At 36.6% G+C, this 16,055-nt stretch overlaps 1 protein-coding gene and 1 long non-coding RNA gene across 4 annotated transcripts in view; one reads left to right on the plus strand and one right to left on the minus strand.

Moving 5' to 3' along the window:
- Positions 1-16,055, plus strand: part of CSTF3 (cleavage stimulation factor subunit 3) — a 57,180-nt gene that overhangs the window by 25,044 nt on the left and 16,081 nt on the right. Inside the window, exons 4-5 of the mRNA XM_067296177.1 lie at positions 14,169-14,201; positions 14,584-14,681. Coding sequence (XP_067152278.1) covers positions 14,169-14,201; positions 14,584-14,681 — 131 coding nt within the window. The remainder of the gene's footprint in view (positions 1-14,168; positions 14,202-14,583; positions 14,682-16,055) is intronic.
- The window catches only part of LOC106497079 (uncharacterized), a 42,561-nt gene that overhangs the window by 24,276 nt on the left and 2,230 nt on the right, over positions 1-16,055 (minus strand). Inside the window, exon 3 of one of the 3 annotated variants that reach the window (XR_010884095.1) lies at positions 6,142-6,480. The exons of the other annotated variants lie outside the window; for them this stretch is intronic. This is a non-coding gene — a long non-coding RNA (uncharacterized lncRNA). Of the gene's footprint in view, positions 1-6,141; positions 6,481-16,055 lie in introns of those variants that run through there. 3 annotated transcript variants of the gene reach the window in all.

Raw genomic sequence — 16,055 nt, forward strand, 5'->3', positions numbered from 1 at the left:
CTTGTTTTCACACTATTTAGGTCGAAACCAAGAACACTGGGGGGAATGGCGCTTAGTTCCAAAGGCACGCAACAAGCTCATCTTAATGGACTTTCAACAGTAGAGACAAATGAGAACATTAGAAATCTACTCTCCCAAGATAGGAGTCTCATACAGATTACATCTTTGAATAATTACTGTTATTTTTAGTTTCTAAAATTATTTTAGTTATTTTTACCACAGAGGCTAATGAACACAACTCAAATCATCCATTTTATAAGAGGTATCTTGTTCCTAAGCTCAAAAAAAGGTTTGTGGTGTTACATGTAAATAGGGTTATGATTCTTTTTTACATCTTGCTCTATACAGTTATTTTGACTCAGGACCATCCTCTATAGTTCAGCCCCAAATCTTTTCTCCTATAACATGCATTCTGAAAAGAGAAATGCGGAGGTTGGTCATTGAGGTAAACTTTTTATGGTAGCCTTTTGATGTGAAAAGGCCTGTCTCCATCTTCTTAAGCCTCTTAGTACTTTCTTCAGTTTCTTACAGAATTGCTGTAAGATGAATTTTGTCTTCCATAAACCTCTAACTTTAGAAGTGTGTGTGTGTATGGGGTGGGGAGGTACTGGCATGGAGGTCTGGAGAAGTTTGCCACATTTAAGATGTGGCAGCAGATGCTTTAGAGCTATGTTGTTTTAAAGCCTCAGTTTTATGGGAGATAATGTTGGCCCATCAGACATAAGTTCTTTGACATTGAGTTTTCTTACTTAGGTGTGTATTCCAGTTCCCAGGGGAATGTCTAATCTCCATTCTTCTACCAGTAGTCTTCTCAGGAAAAAAAACCTACTAGCTAAATGTTAGAGCTCACAATAGAGAATTTAATTAACCTCTTCTCCCAGTTTTGCTTTTTCCTATCTGTTCTTGATGTTCTCATATCAGTGAGCATACTGTACTCTAGTCTGTTGTAGGCATAAAATTATGTCCCAAATAAAATGGGTCTTTAATGCTAATCCTACATTTGTAGTATTCTAACATGGCAGGAATCTACTCTGAACAGCAAAACATCACTAACTTGTTTTATACTGTTTTATGTCTAGTTCATCAAGATTTATTTTTAAATAAATTCAGCACTGGTCATTTTTCAAATAAAGTGTTGTATCAGATTTAATTTAAGATGTGAATTTAGGCTGGTTTGGACAGATATCTGGATATCTGTTTTACGTTAATTTAGCTGAAGTCTAATAAGAACAGGTTTATGGGAAGTTGAAACAAGTCATTTTTAAATGACTGCAAATTTTTTGTAAGGCCTTTGGTGATGTGTGGCCTTATGTTGAAAAGGTGATAGTTTATAACATCTCTGTCACTTCAGAGTCAGCCTGCAGTCACATGCCTCCAAATAGCTCTGATAATTCTTTCAGCTCTATTAATAAAATCTTAAGTTGAAAATGTATACCCTGACTTGGTTATGCAAGTGTTAAGTGTATTCTCCATACGTATACCCACAAATACTTGTGCTTGTTTGTAAAAATAGATATACATGGTATGTATTTACAGGCAAACTACAGATTACATTATTTAAACTTGTCATCAAGTCTGAATTTGAAATACTTTTCAGTTCATGTCTATTCATTCTTCTGTAGATACTATCTTTTAGCTTACGTAGTTGACCCTATCTCTATAAATTGAGATAGGTGAGGGAAATGGGATGTCAGTTGTATTACGTCTGTCTCTGTTCTTGCTAAGCTTGACTTTCTGAACAGCTTTTATAAGAGGCTTTTGCATTTCATCTTTTTCACAAAATATGAAATAAACTGTAAATGCGCTTACCTAGGTGCATATGAAATGAAAGCTAACAAATGACATTTTTATTTTATTGAAATTTGAAGTCAAAGAGCAGCTCTTCTGTCTGCTAGCCTGATACTGAAGAATTTCAAGTAGGAACAATGCAACAACTTGTGAGGACAATTGTGCAGTTCATCTAAATGGTCTGTAATCCTAATCACATCCTATTATCCTAATCACACTGAGTGTATTCTTTAGGGGAAAAAAAGTGTGATTTGCTAAGATCTCATATAAGGTGTAAGTTATTTTGAATTTACCTTAATATTAAAGACTTCAGTGTAAAGCTAAAAAGCTCTTGCAGAAAAATGTCACCACGTAGCTTTCATTTCTAAAGCATGGGAATGTGTAATTGTTTCTTTTCATTTTCCCACTTGAATGCATCTCTACTTAGGTAGCCAATTATTGAAGTGTAAAAATAGCTTTAGTTTTATCTAATCGCTATTATCTTTTAGATTTAAAAGTAGCTGTACGTATATTTTTGTCCTTATCCTGTTTCATCAATAGTCTGACGTTGCCATAGATGGATGACTAGCAGACTTAGGTTTCACTTTTGCAGGCATCAAGTTGAAATGTAAAAAGGAGAGAGAGGCCTCTTAAACCATAATCTTACTGTGTTTAAGGGGAGAAAGCAGTATAGGATTTAAATATCCTAGAAATGTGTTTTAATGTGCTAAGCAGCTTAGTCTGATTAGCTGGAATAATAATTACACTCAAATTCAAGTATTCTAGAAACAGAGTTCCCAGAATAGAGTTGTAGAAAGTCTTATCTGATTAAATATTTCTGGATCAAGTCTTTAACCAAAAGGATTCATTGTTCTTGTAGTTTTGGATTAAGCCAGTTATGATGAATCCAAACTTAGTAACTAAATATTGAGAAGACACTTCAGTAAAACTCAAATGTTAAACCATTAATTCTTACCACTGAATGCTACTTCTATGGTGAATTTTGTCTCCTTTTCATTACCAAAAGACAGAAACATGGACTTTTTTTTCTTCTGTAACTATGGACTTTTCAAATACAACCTTTCCTTTTTTAGCACCATAGGCGAGACTTTTCAGTAACTGATTAATATGCATTCTCAGAAAGGAATCAATAGAGAAATTTCTTGGTTTCTAACAGACATACGAAGGATTTTGTGTAGGGCAGCTATCTGTATTAGACCTTCAACTGGTAAATTCATTCATTGCTGTACAAAAAACTACTCAGTCATTAGATTATTCTTGTGTTTGCAGTAGGTTGTTTTCCTAGTTCAGTAAATGACAGACAAGATAAATGTTTGATCATGATTTCTTTGGAAATCCTTGGCAGAACCAGGATCTGAACTCACATCCCTTCCTTATAAGATTATCCTTGCAGCATCACAGCTGAAGTGCACTTGGTTTGTTTTTTTGTTTAAGGCTATGGTGTAATGCAGTGCTCATGTTGTCAACTGCAAATTCAGAAGATAAAAGTTATGCAGTGAATAAGCTGCAGAGAATTATTTGTGCATGAACATTATTTTCCACTATTAACTTCTGGATTTCTGATTTTTAATTTCCTGTGATGTGACAACTGTCTTCCATGATTAATCATTAGAGGTCTTAGACAGCTTTGGAGACTTGGGACCAACCTGATAGTTTTAAGAACAGTTATCAATGTCTCTCTGCCATTTTTGCAACAAATTATTGGAAAATTATTGTTTACATTTCAGCTGTCTCAGTGTGTCCTCATGCATCATTCCTGCCTCGCTCTAATTTAGATGTAAGCATTAGGAGATGACAGGTTAAGAATAAATTCTCCTCTGCTAACAGGCCAAAGCTGGTCTTGTATTATCATTGTCGTTTATCATTCCTAAGAAGATTATGCTGCATGATACAATCACATCTTGTGGCATCAGTGACTTGTGTTTCTTTTCATTAGTTCAAAATAGCTCATTTAGCTCTCTTTATTTTTGAGAGAGCCTTTATTTAGAAGTTCTACACTGGAAAATGAGGGAAATTAATACACAGTGCCTGGATGAATTTGACCACTTTTAAGGGGGCAATGATTCTTTGCCTAGTCCTAAATCCTAGTCTGAAAGGCCTTTGTGGATTTGGACTATTATCCCTTTTCTGTTAACTCAGTGTGAAGGTGGAAAGCCCACTCAGCTTAAAGGAACTTTACTACTTTCTAGATGTATTGTTTGTTTTTTTGTTTTAAGTAGATATTCAGAGTACTCTCTAAAAATGTGAGATCTGTCTGAAATACTAATTCGTTCTGGTGTATTGTGACCCTATAGTCTTAGTGCATGGATGGAGGGCTATTAAAACCTTCAATCCAAAAATTATGATTATTTGATAACTTCATTATATGAAAATTAAATTTCTGAAATAGCATAAATCACAATATAAAACATTGTACTATAGTTGTCAAGCCCATCCTCTTTTCTGTGCTTTTCTTTTGTGCAAGCATATTTGAAAAGAATGCATCAAAACTGTTTTTAAGCACAAAATGGATGTAGTGAGAAGTCATGAAACTATAAACATAAGTAACATAATAGGGAACTTAATGCCCCTAAAAGTGTCCATTTTTCTCATTTATATCAACTAACCACATAGAAGATAATCACCTTACAAATGTTGCCTTCTTACTATGCCTGAGATATTTTGAGGATATAAAAATCAAAGGAAGAGTGAATATTTTAATGAGCTATACATAATTGTTATAAGCACTAATTTCCTGTAGTAATCAAAAGCAGCTAGAAGATTTTAAACTAAGGCCAAGGTAACAGCATTAAGGTGTGTGAACTGTGTAATGAAACAATTGCCTTTTAATTCTGTTTCTACTAAATAGTGTCAAGTATGTCCAACCCCATTGTCCTTGCGTGGGACTATTTGCTTATGATATATGGTTGAGGCGGACAAGTAGAGTAGTTTAGCTGAGCTTACAAATTGAGGATCTCCTAGCCCAGTGAGACAGGCCAAATAAAATGGATCCTTCATATCTTGGTTTTATAACCACATCTTAATTTAACTTTTTAACTTCAGTGATTTGTCCAAGAGATAAGGCAGCAAGTCGTTAGTTCATCTTGCTGCGTTTTTTCACATTAAAAGATTATCTTACAGTCTGTGGGTGCTATATTTACTTTTGAGTTCTATAAATTTGTTTCTCTGACAGTTAAACCAATATAAAATTAATTCTAGGTTGAAAGGCACTATTTCTTTGTGAAATGGCGTAATTCCTAATAACCACAAAGGATATCAGTAGATCTGTTACTTGATATTAGACATCTGAAAACACTTTTCTAAGTAATTTTGAAATTTCCTGCTGCTTTTGTAATACACTAAAGACATCAAGAAATAGGAATGAGAAGCAGAAGTGAACTAAAGTGCATAGAACAACAATCCATACGTCAGGAAGGAAGCTAGGTAGCTTGCAAGAGTGTGAATGTGTCGTTGTATTTTGTACTGTTGATCTTGAGGTGGCTTAAAGTGAGTATGAAATAAAAGAGGAAATGACAGCTGCAGGGCATATTGAAAAATTGAGTTTTAAATGAGATTTTCAGACAAACTGAGATCTAGGCATGAAGTTAAATCCCTCTGTAAAGAGGAGTGGAAAACAGAAGTTAATATAGTTAATAATGGGTAAATCACCTAAACAAAAAATGTAGTGATTTTACTGATTTGGAGAAAATGCTAAGGAATGGGTATGGGTTGGAAATCACCATATATAAAGATCTGTTATACAATAAAACATAGACCTAAGAACCAAAGAACACTGGATTTTCTCCCTTTATTTGGAAGAAGGCTTGGAGTAAGTTGCTCCTACTTGCTGATCAGAAGCCTGAAGTTAGACGTTGTTACAGAAAATATGCTGGTACATAAACAAGACCTAAACGCCTAAGACAAGTTCTTGGTTTTTTGAATATTGCTGAGAAGAAAGTATGAAATATATAGGTAGGAGTTCTTGGTGCTTTTCGTTAAATGCGTATGTTGGTCGGCTACTGGAATGTTTACAAGCAAATTTAGAACATGGAGAGGGAAGTGGGTGATACAGTTCAGTCAAGTGAAATCAGTGAATAAGGAAACAGTATCTCAGAATGACCATATGATGGGACTAAATGCAAAATGTGAGCAAAAGGTAATATAGAAATAAACTAAAACTGGTTAAACAAGGTGGAAGGAATTGATCGAAACTTATATAAAATTTCTTTAAGAAAAGTATCTGTACTAGTGATGTAGTCCTGTCATTCTCTAATCAGGAAATACTTGTTTTCATCTGCCAAATGTGGTAGAACTACAAACATAAAAGGGTGCTTATTAAAGGCTGTCTCAAAAAATGATTAGTATAGAGGAAGTTGCTTCATGATTTTGCATTGATGATTTTTTTTGTAACTAGAATAAGGAAAAAAGCTAGCAGTCCTTCTTTATTGGGATATATGAGTTTTACCTATACAGCAAAGAAGATGGTTGGCTCGGTAGATCAAGACAGTACTAATAGGTAAAAGAAATTTAGAGATTCAGGAACTCTCCTTCTTCAACTTCTCTGCAATTTTAAATTCCATAGGCCATGGAATAGTGAATAACCAAAGCTGTCCTTTTTTGAAGAATAACGTAGAGTATGGTTTTTCCATCATGCTTTTTCCAACTCAGAAATGGCCGTTTCTTAAAGTGTTTTTTGTTAAAGTATGTTCAGGTCTGGAAGAAGGAAAGAGAAATGTTCTGGAAAGGACATAAAACATACAAACATGATTGCAATTCAGTACCATTCTCCAACTATAAAAATCATTTAATACTTTTTTTTTTTTGTCACCATGAAACTTTTTTTAAGGCTGCCTATAAAGTATTATTTCTCTGTACAAAAGACACTAACTCTGGTTAATGTCTTGACTGTGGTGCCTGAAACCTCTGCTAGCTTTTCAGGGTATTAACATGAACAAAGGGCCTCACTGTAGGACCAAGTGGCCAACATTTTTTTGCAAGAAAGTAAAGACAGGTGATAATCTTGAAGATTTGTCTATATGTGGAAATTAATTCAAATTGAGATAAGGTGTGAACTAAAGCATAACAACTGACTAACTCCGTGTCTGAGCACTCTTATTTCTCTATGAAGCCCTTGTACTTCTTTAGATGGGATAGATAGTTTCTTAGTATTTCTAAATTCTGTTTTTAGCAGCAAAGTTGAGTTTCTTTTCTGTGAGCTATTAATCTGTTTCTTCACTTCTCGAGCAATCACTGTTTTCTGTCAATTTGTTCAACAGGGTTATGTCCAGATTCTCAATTCTTGTATTGTTACACCTCTAGAATGCAGACAGTTTGCTTATACCTAAGAATATTACATTCATGTATTTCTCTGAATTAATTTTTCTTGATGCCTCTGAAAAGTAAAATTACTGTTTTTTTTTATCTAGTAAACAAAAGGACATTTCCCACGCTGGATTTTTTTTTTACTAAAACTGGTAATTATTTATGTAGCTTTTTTCTTAAGAATGATTTTACTCTGTTTCAGGTGGAGCATTTGTTACACAGAAGTATTCAGACTAGCATTTCACAATTTCTTCTCTTGCACTCCTCTCTGCTCTTGAGCCTTCTCCCTCACGACTCTGGGAGCAGACTCAGGTGGTTCCTGAAGCCGGCTCAAGTCTCCCCCTTCCTCCCTTTCCTTTCTTGAACATCCAGATATAGCCAGTTTGTGCCCACAGTTTTGGAAACAGGCTTTTCAAGTTTTCAATCAAGCATTTTTATAATTAGTCAGGTGGTGGTGATGTTTAATGTGGAGATCTCTCTATTTAGCCTGCTGCCTTTGAGAGGAGAAAGATTGGTAGAGTTCATTGACCTGATGGGGTTATGTGCTTTGGTTAATTGTTCCTGAAGGCTCTTAAAGGCTTGGAGTCATGAGGTTATAATGCCAAGTTTCACAAAATTAGTGAGAAAGCGAGGTGTGAAAAAATCTCTGTAGCTCTGTCACTGTCCTGTCCCAATTTCCCATTGCAACTTAGCTCCTTTAAGAAAAACGCTGCTGTTCATTTCCTAATGATGACTTTTTCTGTAGACAGGGCCTTGTTTTGCTGATTTTCCTGTCTGTAATCTGAAAGAAAAGTGATGTGGCCCAGAACTTGGCTATGAAAAGCTAATGTTTTTGCTAGCTGGCCAATAACTGCCTATTATCATATTTATGTATATAGGATATTAACCAGTAATTGGAGTTACAGAATTACAGGTCCTGTTCCTTAGTTTAAACAATACTCTTCATTACTGCACAGTTGACTTATTTTTAAATACTGTGATCAGATTCAAAGTATATCTAAATATAAATACAAATACATGATAGTGTACATGATAGTCTATTATTTTATTAATCAGGAAATGACTATGAAATGCAAAAGATGTTTCTGATCAGAAAACGGACTGCAAAATGGTGCTTGTTTTTTACTCTACACTGTAGCCATCTATGTGGCAGTTGTGACTGCATCTTGTAAGGAGACTTTTTCAAGTGACAGTAAATCTACCGTAAAGAATATGACTTGACTTCTACATGTTGATGTAATGCCATAGTTGTGGAAACTGTAAGGATAATACATGTAGTTGAAGGCATTTGATTTAGAATAATTTTAAGGGACTTTTAGAATCTCATTTTGTGACAGACTTTCAAATCAAGACAAATTGCACCATTTTGAGTGAAAATACTTAGAATGTCATCTTACTACATTCTGAGAAGTTTACTTTCCCATACTCTGCATACTGCAGCTCTTCCTTGCAATCTTTTCTAATAGCAAAATAAAAACTGCGTTTTCACAAGGAATGTCAAAACTTTGGGACTTGATTCTCCTGAAAACTGCAGAAGAACTGAATCTTTCAGTCCTTCATATCTGATGCAAATTGTAGCAAAATTCCACATTAAAAATTACATCTGTAATTATATGCTAACTTTTTTAATAAAGAATTTAATTGATTTAGCCTTTAGCCTTTGCACAAGTAAAATATATATGCTTTGTTAATGCTGCATACATAAGGTAACTCTTGCATTAAAAGGTTATTCTAGGCAGTTATAATCCTACCTCCTTGGGTAATGACCACAATATGAGTGTGATGTTACTCCAGTGTATTTGTTCTGCTGATAGGCTATAGCATTTCACTTGCATTTCATGTACTTGAATAGAGCTTCGTTTGCTATTTACAGAGTTAACTGCTGTTATCTGACCTGCATTAAATGAGTTTGTCATATTAAGGGCTTGCACAGTTAATCAAGAGATTGCCTTCCGTTGACTGGAAGTCTCAGCAGATAGCAAACGTACTGAACGTGCTAAAGGCTGAAGAATGAATTAGCTTGTTACATTTGCTTCATCCTTTCAAACATGAAATTTATTTGAGAGGTACTGAGGGGCTCGAGCTCCTTTAGTCCAAGCAGTATTTGTTCCGCAGATAAAGCGAGAATCTCTCTTCAGCCAGCCCAAACTTTATTTTGGGAACAGGTACAAAAATGTGAATGCATTTTACTGGATACACAGTTTGATACTAGTAAAGACCCTAATTACATCCTACCATGCTTGACAGTGAGTATGTGGTGGTTAAAAAGAAAAAAATCACAGTCTAAAAATCAAGGTGTAAAAAAATAGAGAAATGGTTGATGCAAATGGATTTCAGTGGTGATAAATTGAGTAGTCTGTTTCTCTTCCTTTAGAAATTATAACTTCTTAATTATGTCATGTTTAATCATCTGCCTGTGAATGAATGTGAATGTGAATGAATATAGGTCTTTAAGAGTGAACTCTCTTCACTTAAAGAAAAGCACGATTTCCGGAGTGTACGTGTTGTATACACTGGTTGTAATTTTGTACTCTGAGGCACGTGTAGTGTATGTTTTTCAGAAAGTGATTATAGGTGTTGCATACATGGTATTATTTATAACAAAAACCATATTTTAGGAAACAGTAGTTCTTAAAATACCTGTTTCTATGAGCTAAGTCCCTAGGAAGTTAACACTAGTGCTGCTGTAGCTTGTTTTCTCCTGTCACCTCCCTTTCCCTGCCCAACTCGTGCAGGTCAGGCGCTGGGGCGGTGGGAGCGAGTGCTGAGAGCTGCCCTTGGGCCCCTCTCGCAGGCATGTCGGAGAGCTTTGGAGAGCGGTGCCTGGCGGGGGGACAAGGCGGGGGACACGCTTGTTTCCTCTCCCGAGGTGAGAACAGCATGGAGCTTGGCTGGAGATGGTAGATATGGGAACATTAGGTTTTCTGCTTGGAGAAAATCTGATCTTTCCTCAGAAAATATCCACTAAAAAGGAGAGGCAGCTGAGATACAGAAGTAGGCGAGATCTAAAAGCAGGAAACGTGCAAGAGTCAGCATGGCAGAAAAAGCCATGCTCATCCTTACTGCCTGAAGAGCCGGATCAAAACCAAAAAACACAGGAAAGAGTAAAGACAAGCAAACTTGTTAGGCTTGTGTTGTATAATGCCAGACAGTTAGAAGGAGTCTTAAGTCTGTAGATAAATAAAATCTTTCGCCTTGCATAATCATAAATGGTACACGTGTCTTTTAATAAGGCTATTAAAAACTGTGAAGTGCAGTGTAATTTATGGATTAAATTTTGCCCGTGAATGTTTGTGAAGCTCATTATTGGGAAGTATGTTGTGTATCCTGGAAGGAGTTTGACCTTATTGTGAAATCATCTTGTACAAAGCTTATACAGCGGTGACTTAAACTTCCTATTGGATCAGCAAATTTAAAAGGAATTTTTCAGCAAAACAGGTGGAATTTGTCATTCTCATAGGCAGAGGAAGGTGCCCACAGGTATCTTCTACTACCGAAGCATCTGGGTTTAGCCAGTCGGACTAGGTGGTCTTTGCGTAGCCTTCAAAGATGGAGGGAAAGATGTATTCATATATACCAATTTTAGCCTAGAAGGACGATATTCCTAAGCTTGTTCTGTAGCTGATGGGCTGGTGATAGAGACACTCCTGTATGTTAGACCCCTCTGTGAGGGGGGGAAAGAGACCCCAGTTTTCCTGGTCCCAGGGAACCTTTTGAATTAAAACACAGAATCATGTCAGAGAATAAGAGACTAGGAATAGAGGCAGCGTGAGAAATCGAGAGACGATCTAGTACAAAGGACACGTCCAGTTCAGTTTGTAATGTTTGTCTTTACGGACAAAAATACAGCATTAATATTGATCCTTTAACTCTTGTCCACATTTGATCACTACCTATTGCTGTGTCCGTGGCAGGAAAAGCCCCCAGTGGGATACCAACATGTGAAGGCGAGTGGAGGAGGCAGGTAGGAAGCCCAGGCAGGCTTTCCCCGTCCCTGGCATGGCCCTGTGCCGGGGCTGCCAGAGGCTCCTTGGCAGGTGGTGAGCCAAGAACTGCCAGGCAACTCCTACGGGAGGAATTAACCTTGTTGGGGCCAAGATTTCACCAACAACCTGAATTTTCAGATGTTGGTATCAAACTACTTGTGTCAATTGGCTATTGAAAATATTTAAGAAATAGGTAACACTGAATTGAATTCCAAATGTGAACAGCAGCTTTTCATGCATCTGATAATTCATGTAGAAAATGTGTTGCTCTTTGAGTCAAAACACATGCGAATAAAGAATAGGGTTTTCTTCTTGGCAAAATATTTTAATTTCCAAGGTCTTGTGGTAAAAATTGGTTCATTGAAAGTGCATGTAATCTAATTGATAAGCATTTCTTGTGCTCAGTCTTGATGGTGCCAGTGCCGCCACACACTAATAAAAATGCACTAGTAAACCCTTAAGTAGGATTAGTGTGCCCATATCTGATATGATATAAAATTACTGAGATCAATCTAGGTCACTTCTGCTGAGTTAGAGATGTCATTTGGCTCTTATTTGATAAGGGGCAGAGAGATGGGATAAATAGGTGGACAACATTTACTGGCTTATCAGCTATGGCTAATAACTCTTTGGCAGGCTAACTCAAAAAGGACATGCCGAGCATTTTTACGTGGCTAAACCTGGAAGGCGGACCAGTTTCTGCCCTGCCTGCTTACAGCTGTTACGATTTTTGAACATGTACAAATTCTTTTTGGTCTTGTTCTTAAATAACCGCAAACTAATGCCTACATCAGTGGCAAAGCCTTGGGTTAATTTTATTTAATTTTCACAAAAAAAGGATTTATACTATCTGTAGGGGATTGAGTGAAGCTCAATTACCTGCTTAGTTCTTTAAAAAAAAAAAAAAAAAAAAGTCTGCTGCTCGTACTGAAGATTTTACATGAGTAAGTATAAGCAAACAAAACGCAGGCAGCTGTGCGTTGTACTGGACATACAAAACAATTCATTGGTCCTTTCCCATAGGATAGGATTTTTCCATAGGATAGAGGGAGTTGGCAGGGGGTGGAGTGGGGCCCGTGGGCTGAGAGCGCTTGCTCTTTAGTGAGAGCAGTGTCCTTTTCACCCTGTTCTAGGAGGCGCTGAGGAATGTGAAACGCTGCTCTTGCTGTCAAAAAAGGATGAAGTAAAAATGGTAGATGTCCTTCGCAGACTTTACAATGGAAGAGAATTTAAAAATATAAGAAATTATTCTCCTTCAGCTGAAAATAGGACATGATCAGAGTCTGTGTGTCCCTGAAAGATTTCTGTCCAAGCAACCATAAAATTACGATAAATGCTCTTTAAAATATGCTCATATCTTGAAAGGCTGTGAGAGAATGGAAATAAGATACGTACCTGTGCTAGAAGTATGTTAGGTCAGTATATCTTATCACAGAGATTACAGATGTTCTCTGTAGCACAGGCATGCTCGCCTCCTAATTTATTTTGGTTAAATATTAACATGTTGCTTTTCAGAGCAGTGTTCTGAATCAGTCCGTTCTGCATTACAGGGGTGCAGACAGAATGTGTGGCAATCCTGTGTGCAATATGTGAAATACTTAGGCTTAACTTTCTGAAAAAACGGATTTTGTGGAATCGTTTAAAACTGTGCAGGTTCTAATTTGAAAGTGTTTGAAACATAGGGCAAAGCTTGTGTGATACAAAAAAATCTGTTCCATTAAATTTTTTCTGCAAAGCTTTTTTGAATTCTCTCATTTTTAATTAATCTTGCTACACCTGAGTTGCATTCCCTACGTTCAGGAGCGAGGGAAGGTGGAATACTCTGTTGCGGGCGTCTCCGGCGCCGGGGCATTTGCAGGAGCACGTGTACACTAGTGTAGCGACTAAGGCCGGGTAATGATGGAAGTGCGTGCACTGGGCCGTACAGCAAGTATTTATCTTAGGCCTCCTGCCAAAGAAACAGTCTGCTTCCTAAAGTTTCTGTTACAAATTCTCTAATGCTTTAAAGTGAGAATGATGTAACGTATGATGACATGAATATTTTGTGGTAGAGGATGCTGTTTGCTTCGTGCTATTTAGGGGTTAATGAAAGGCTTTTGCTGCTTTTCCTGTGGTGGTTTCACACCAAAGTGAAAACTGAATCCCCTTAATAAACAAAGAGCAATGAGATTTCAAAGTGAATTTTGGTGTTTACAAACAAAATGCAGCACAGACAGCATAAGCAATGTTTATTTTACTAAAAGATCATTATTTCAAAGCAGATAAGCATTTTCTAGATGGTTTTATAGATTTTCCTTGCTTCTTTGGGGTGTATTGCTACAGATGGCCTGGTATGTTAACATAACTTGAGCTAATATATATGTGAAGAGTTGTGTGTCAAACCCTCTGAATCTGTCTCATGTTCTTCTGTGTCCTATGTGAAAGGCAGCTTGTTTACTTAGAGGCAAAGTTTTACCCTTAACCCTTTCGTTTTGTGTGCTATCTGAATGCAGCTGAGGGCTGAGATGCGCGGGTGGTTTGGGGGTGTCCTGCTGTCCCGCGGAAAGCGGTGCCAGGGCTCTCGGGCACGTGTTGAAAAACAGATTCTCTGTGCTTTATTCCCACTTTCAGTGTCAGCATATTATATCAAAGTTTACTTTCAGAAATTCATAAATAATTGCTCAAATATAAAGCAGATATGGTAATCTGTTAAACTCCATTTTGTAAATACGGTATTTTACCCTGAATTTACTAAATCCTGATCTACAGGCTTTAGTACTTAAGTCAATATATGCACTTAAGGCAACAAAATTCCTTGAAGTAAGAGGCTAAGTGTCCAAACCAGATGGGTAGGAAAACAACGTTATCTACTGATGTCTAAATTCTAGCCCTATTGGAAATCAAAAATTTAAATGTATGCAAACTGAAAAGCTAAGGAAAATACATGGGTTTCGTATGATAAGTTATATTTTTGCAACATTATGTGATGTTAAGATGTAATCAGTTTAGGCAGCCAAAGTGCAAACTGGAATGCTTTACTACTGTATGAGAAATATATTCCTACTGTTCGAAAATAGTTTCCTAAGTCATTTGTTCTTTTTTGCTTCCCTGTAGATTAAAGCAAAAAATTATGACAAAGTGGAAAAGGTGAGTTCAATCAATATATGTAATATATATCTATAGCAAGAAGTATCTTGTGGTTAGACTAAAGCAGATTGGAATGAACTGTAGCTTTCATTCAATGGTCTATTCAAAAATGCAGATAAGTATTGCTGAGCAGATTTTGTTGTTGTCACCATGCTGTATCCAGTGATGTGAGCAGAGGAATTTCTCTGCTGGATTCTCTCCAGTTTGCTTGCATAGCATGAAGATGCTTTTGTTAAAAGGATGAGTAATTTAATTTATTCTTTCTTTAAAATTTCAGTCATAATTATAAAGCTGATTTTAATTCATACTGTATAGTATTAAAAGTAGAAGTCTAATTTCTGTATTTGGAATCCTGATCACATCTTCTTAATATATTAAACAGTTATTTCAGCGATGCCTTATGAAGGTTTTACACATTGATTTATGGAAATGTTACCTATCCTATGTACGAGAAACCAAGGGGAAGCTACCTAGTTACAAGTAAGTTAAAATGGTTGCTCTGAAATTTTTCTGGTTTTATGGTAAATTGCTCCTGGTTTGGTTTTTAGGGGGTTGGGGGGGTTTTTTGTTGTTTTTTTTTTACTGGGTAGTGGGGAGAGACCTTCTCTGGGAAACCTCTCTGGGAGTCTTGTAGTAGAACATGTGTGTGTTGGGGGTATTTTATATATCTTCTGCATTTTTGTGAATATTTTCTTTGAAGTGCCTCAGTGCTTTTATAGCAGCTTCTTTAATTGAGCTTGCTAGGTAAAATTGCCTCTCTAGTTTGGATCCATTATAAAGATGTGGGACGGGGGGCTAGCTGGAGCATCCGTGCTGTTTCCCGTAAATGAGATGGGTGCTTGAGCCGACCTGTAAGGTTGGTCTCAGTCAGCATCGTGTGCTGAATTCCCCCTTAGCGCCCTGTTCAGAGCCTCAGCAATATTCTTCTGACAAGTTCAAAGCTGATTCCAGCTGAGATAATATATTTGAGGCGGGGAGGTGAGTAATTAAGGTTTGGGAAGGATCCTAGAGCGTAAAATATCAGGGTGTTGAAAGGTTTGGTGATATTAATCCCTTTTCATTTGATCACATTTTGTGGACTGAGTTTAATGCTCTTTTCCATGTGTGAGGTTTCAACAAATATTGATACCTTTTTAGCATTTACAAATTGTTTCTTTCCCAGCCCACCATAATTTCTTCATACTATAATTCTTAAGATGGTAATTAATTAATTGATGGATTAATGAAAGAATACCAAATTTTTCTAATTAAAAAAATTTTTGATAGTAATTCTAAAAAGTGGTTTTCTCTCTCCCCCTCTCCCCCCCCATATCTTTTTGTCCCATTTAACTTTCTTTTATTTTTCCTGTTAATATGGACAAAGAAGTGAGGCACTGAAAAATGTTTGAGGAAGGGAAGCTGGAGAAAAAAGAAGGAAAGAGTAAAAGCTATTTTGATAAAAACTTGAGCAAGGAAAAAAATTTCTATGAACATTTTCAGTTTGGAAAAACTACCTCGAATTTGGGGGGACAGGGAATCAGTCATATGAGAACTCTTGTCCAGCTTCACGCAGTGGAGCTACTCCTGATTGCCCTGGCCTTTGCTTGGTTCCTCTTTTCTCAGAACTTCCTGAAGTTTGTAGTTTTCTACTAACATGAGAGGTACCTCTGTCAGCTGGGAACATTTCGAGAGCAGTTGCTATCTATCTTTTCAACTTACCGCACACGTAGTATACATGGATTTTCCCATGCTTAAGGAGAGGGGGTCTCAGGAACCATTAGTATGTTATATTGCCACAAATAAAATCCCAATGCCAATTTTGACTCTCTGTTGTTAGATGGTATATTTATACTTCAATATTTGGTTAGAATTTGC

Source organism: Apteryx mantelli, chromosome 4 (genome assembly GCF_036417845.1).
Source record: "Apteryx mantelli isolate bAptMan1 chromosome 4, bAptMan1.hap1, whole genome shotgun sequence".
NCBI lineage: Eukaryota > Metazoa > Chordata > Aves > Apterygiformes > Apterygidae > Apteryx > Apteryx mantelli.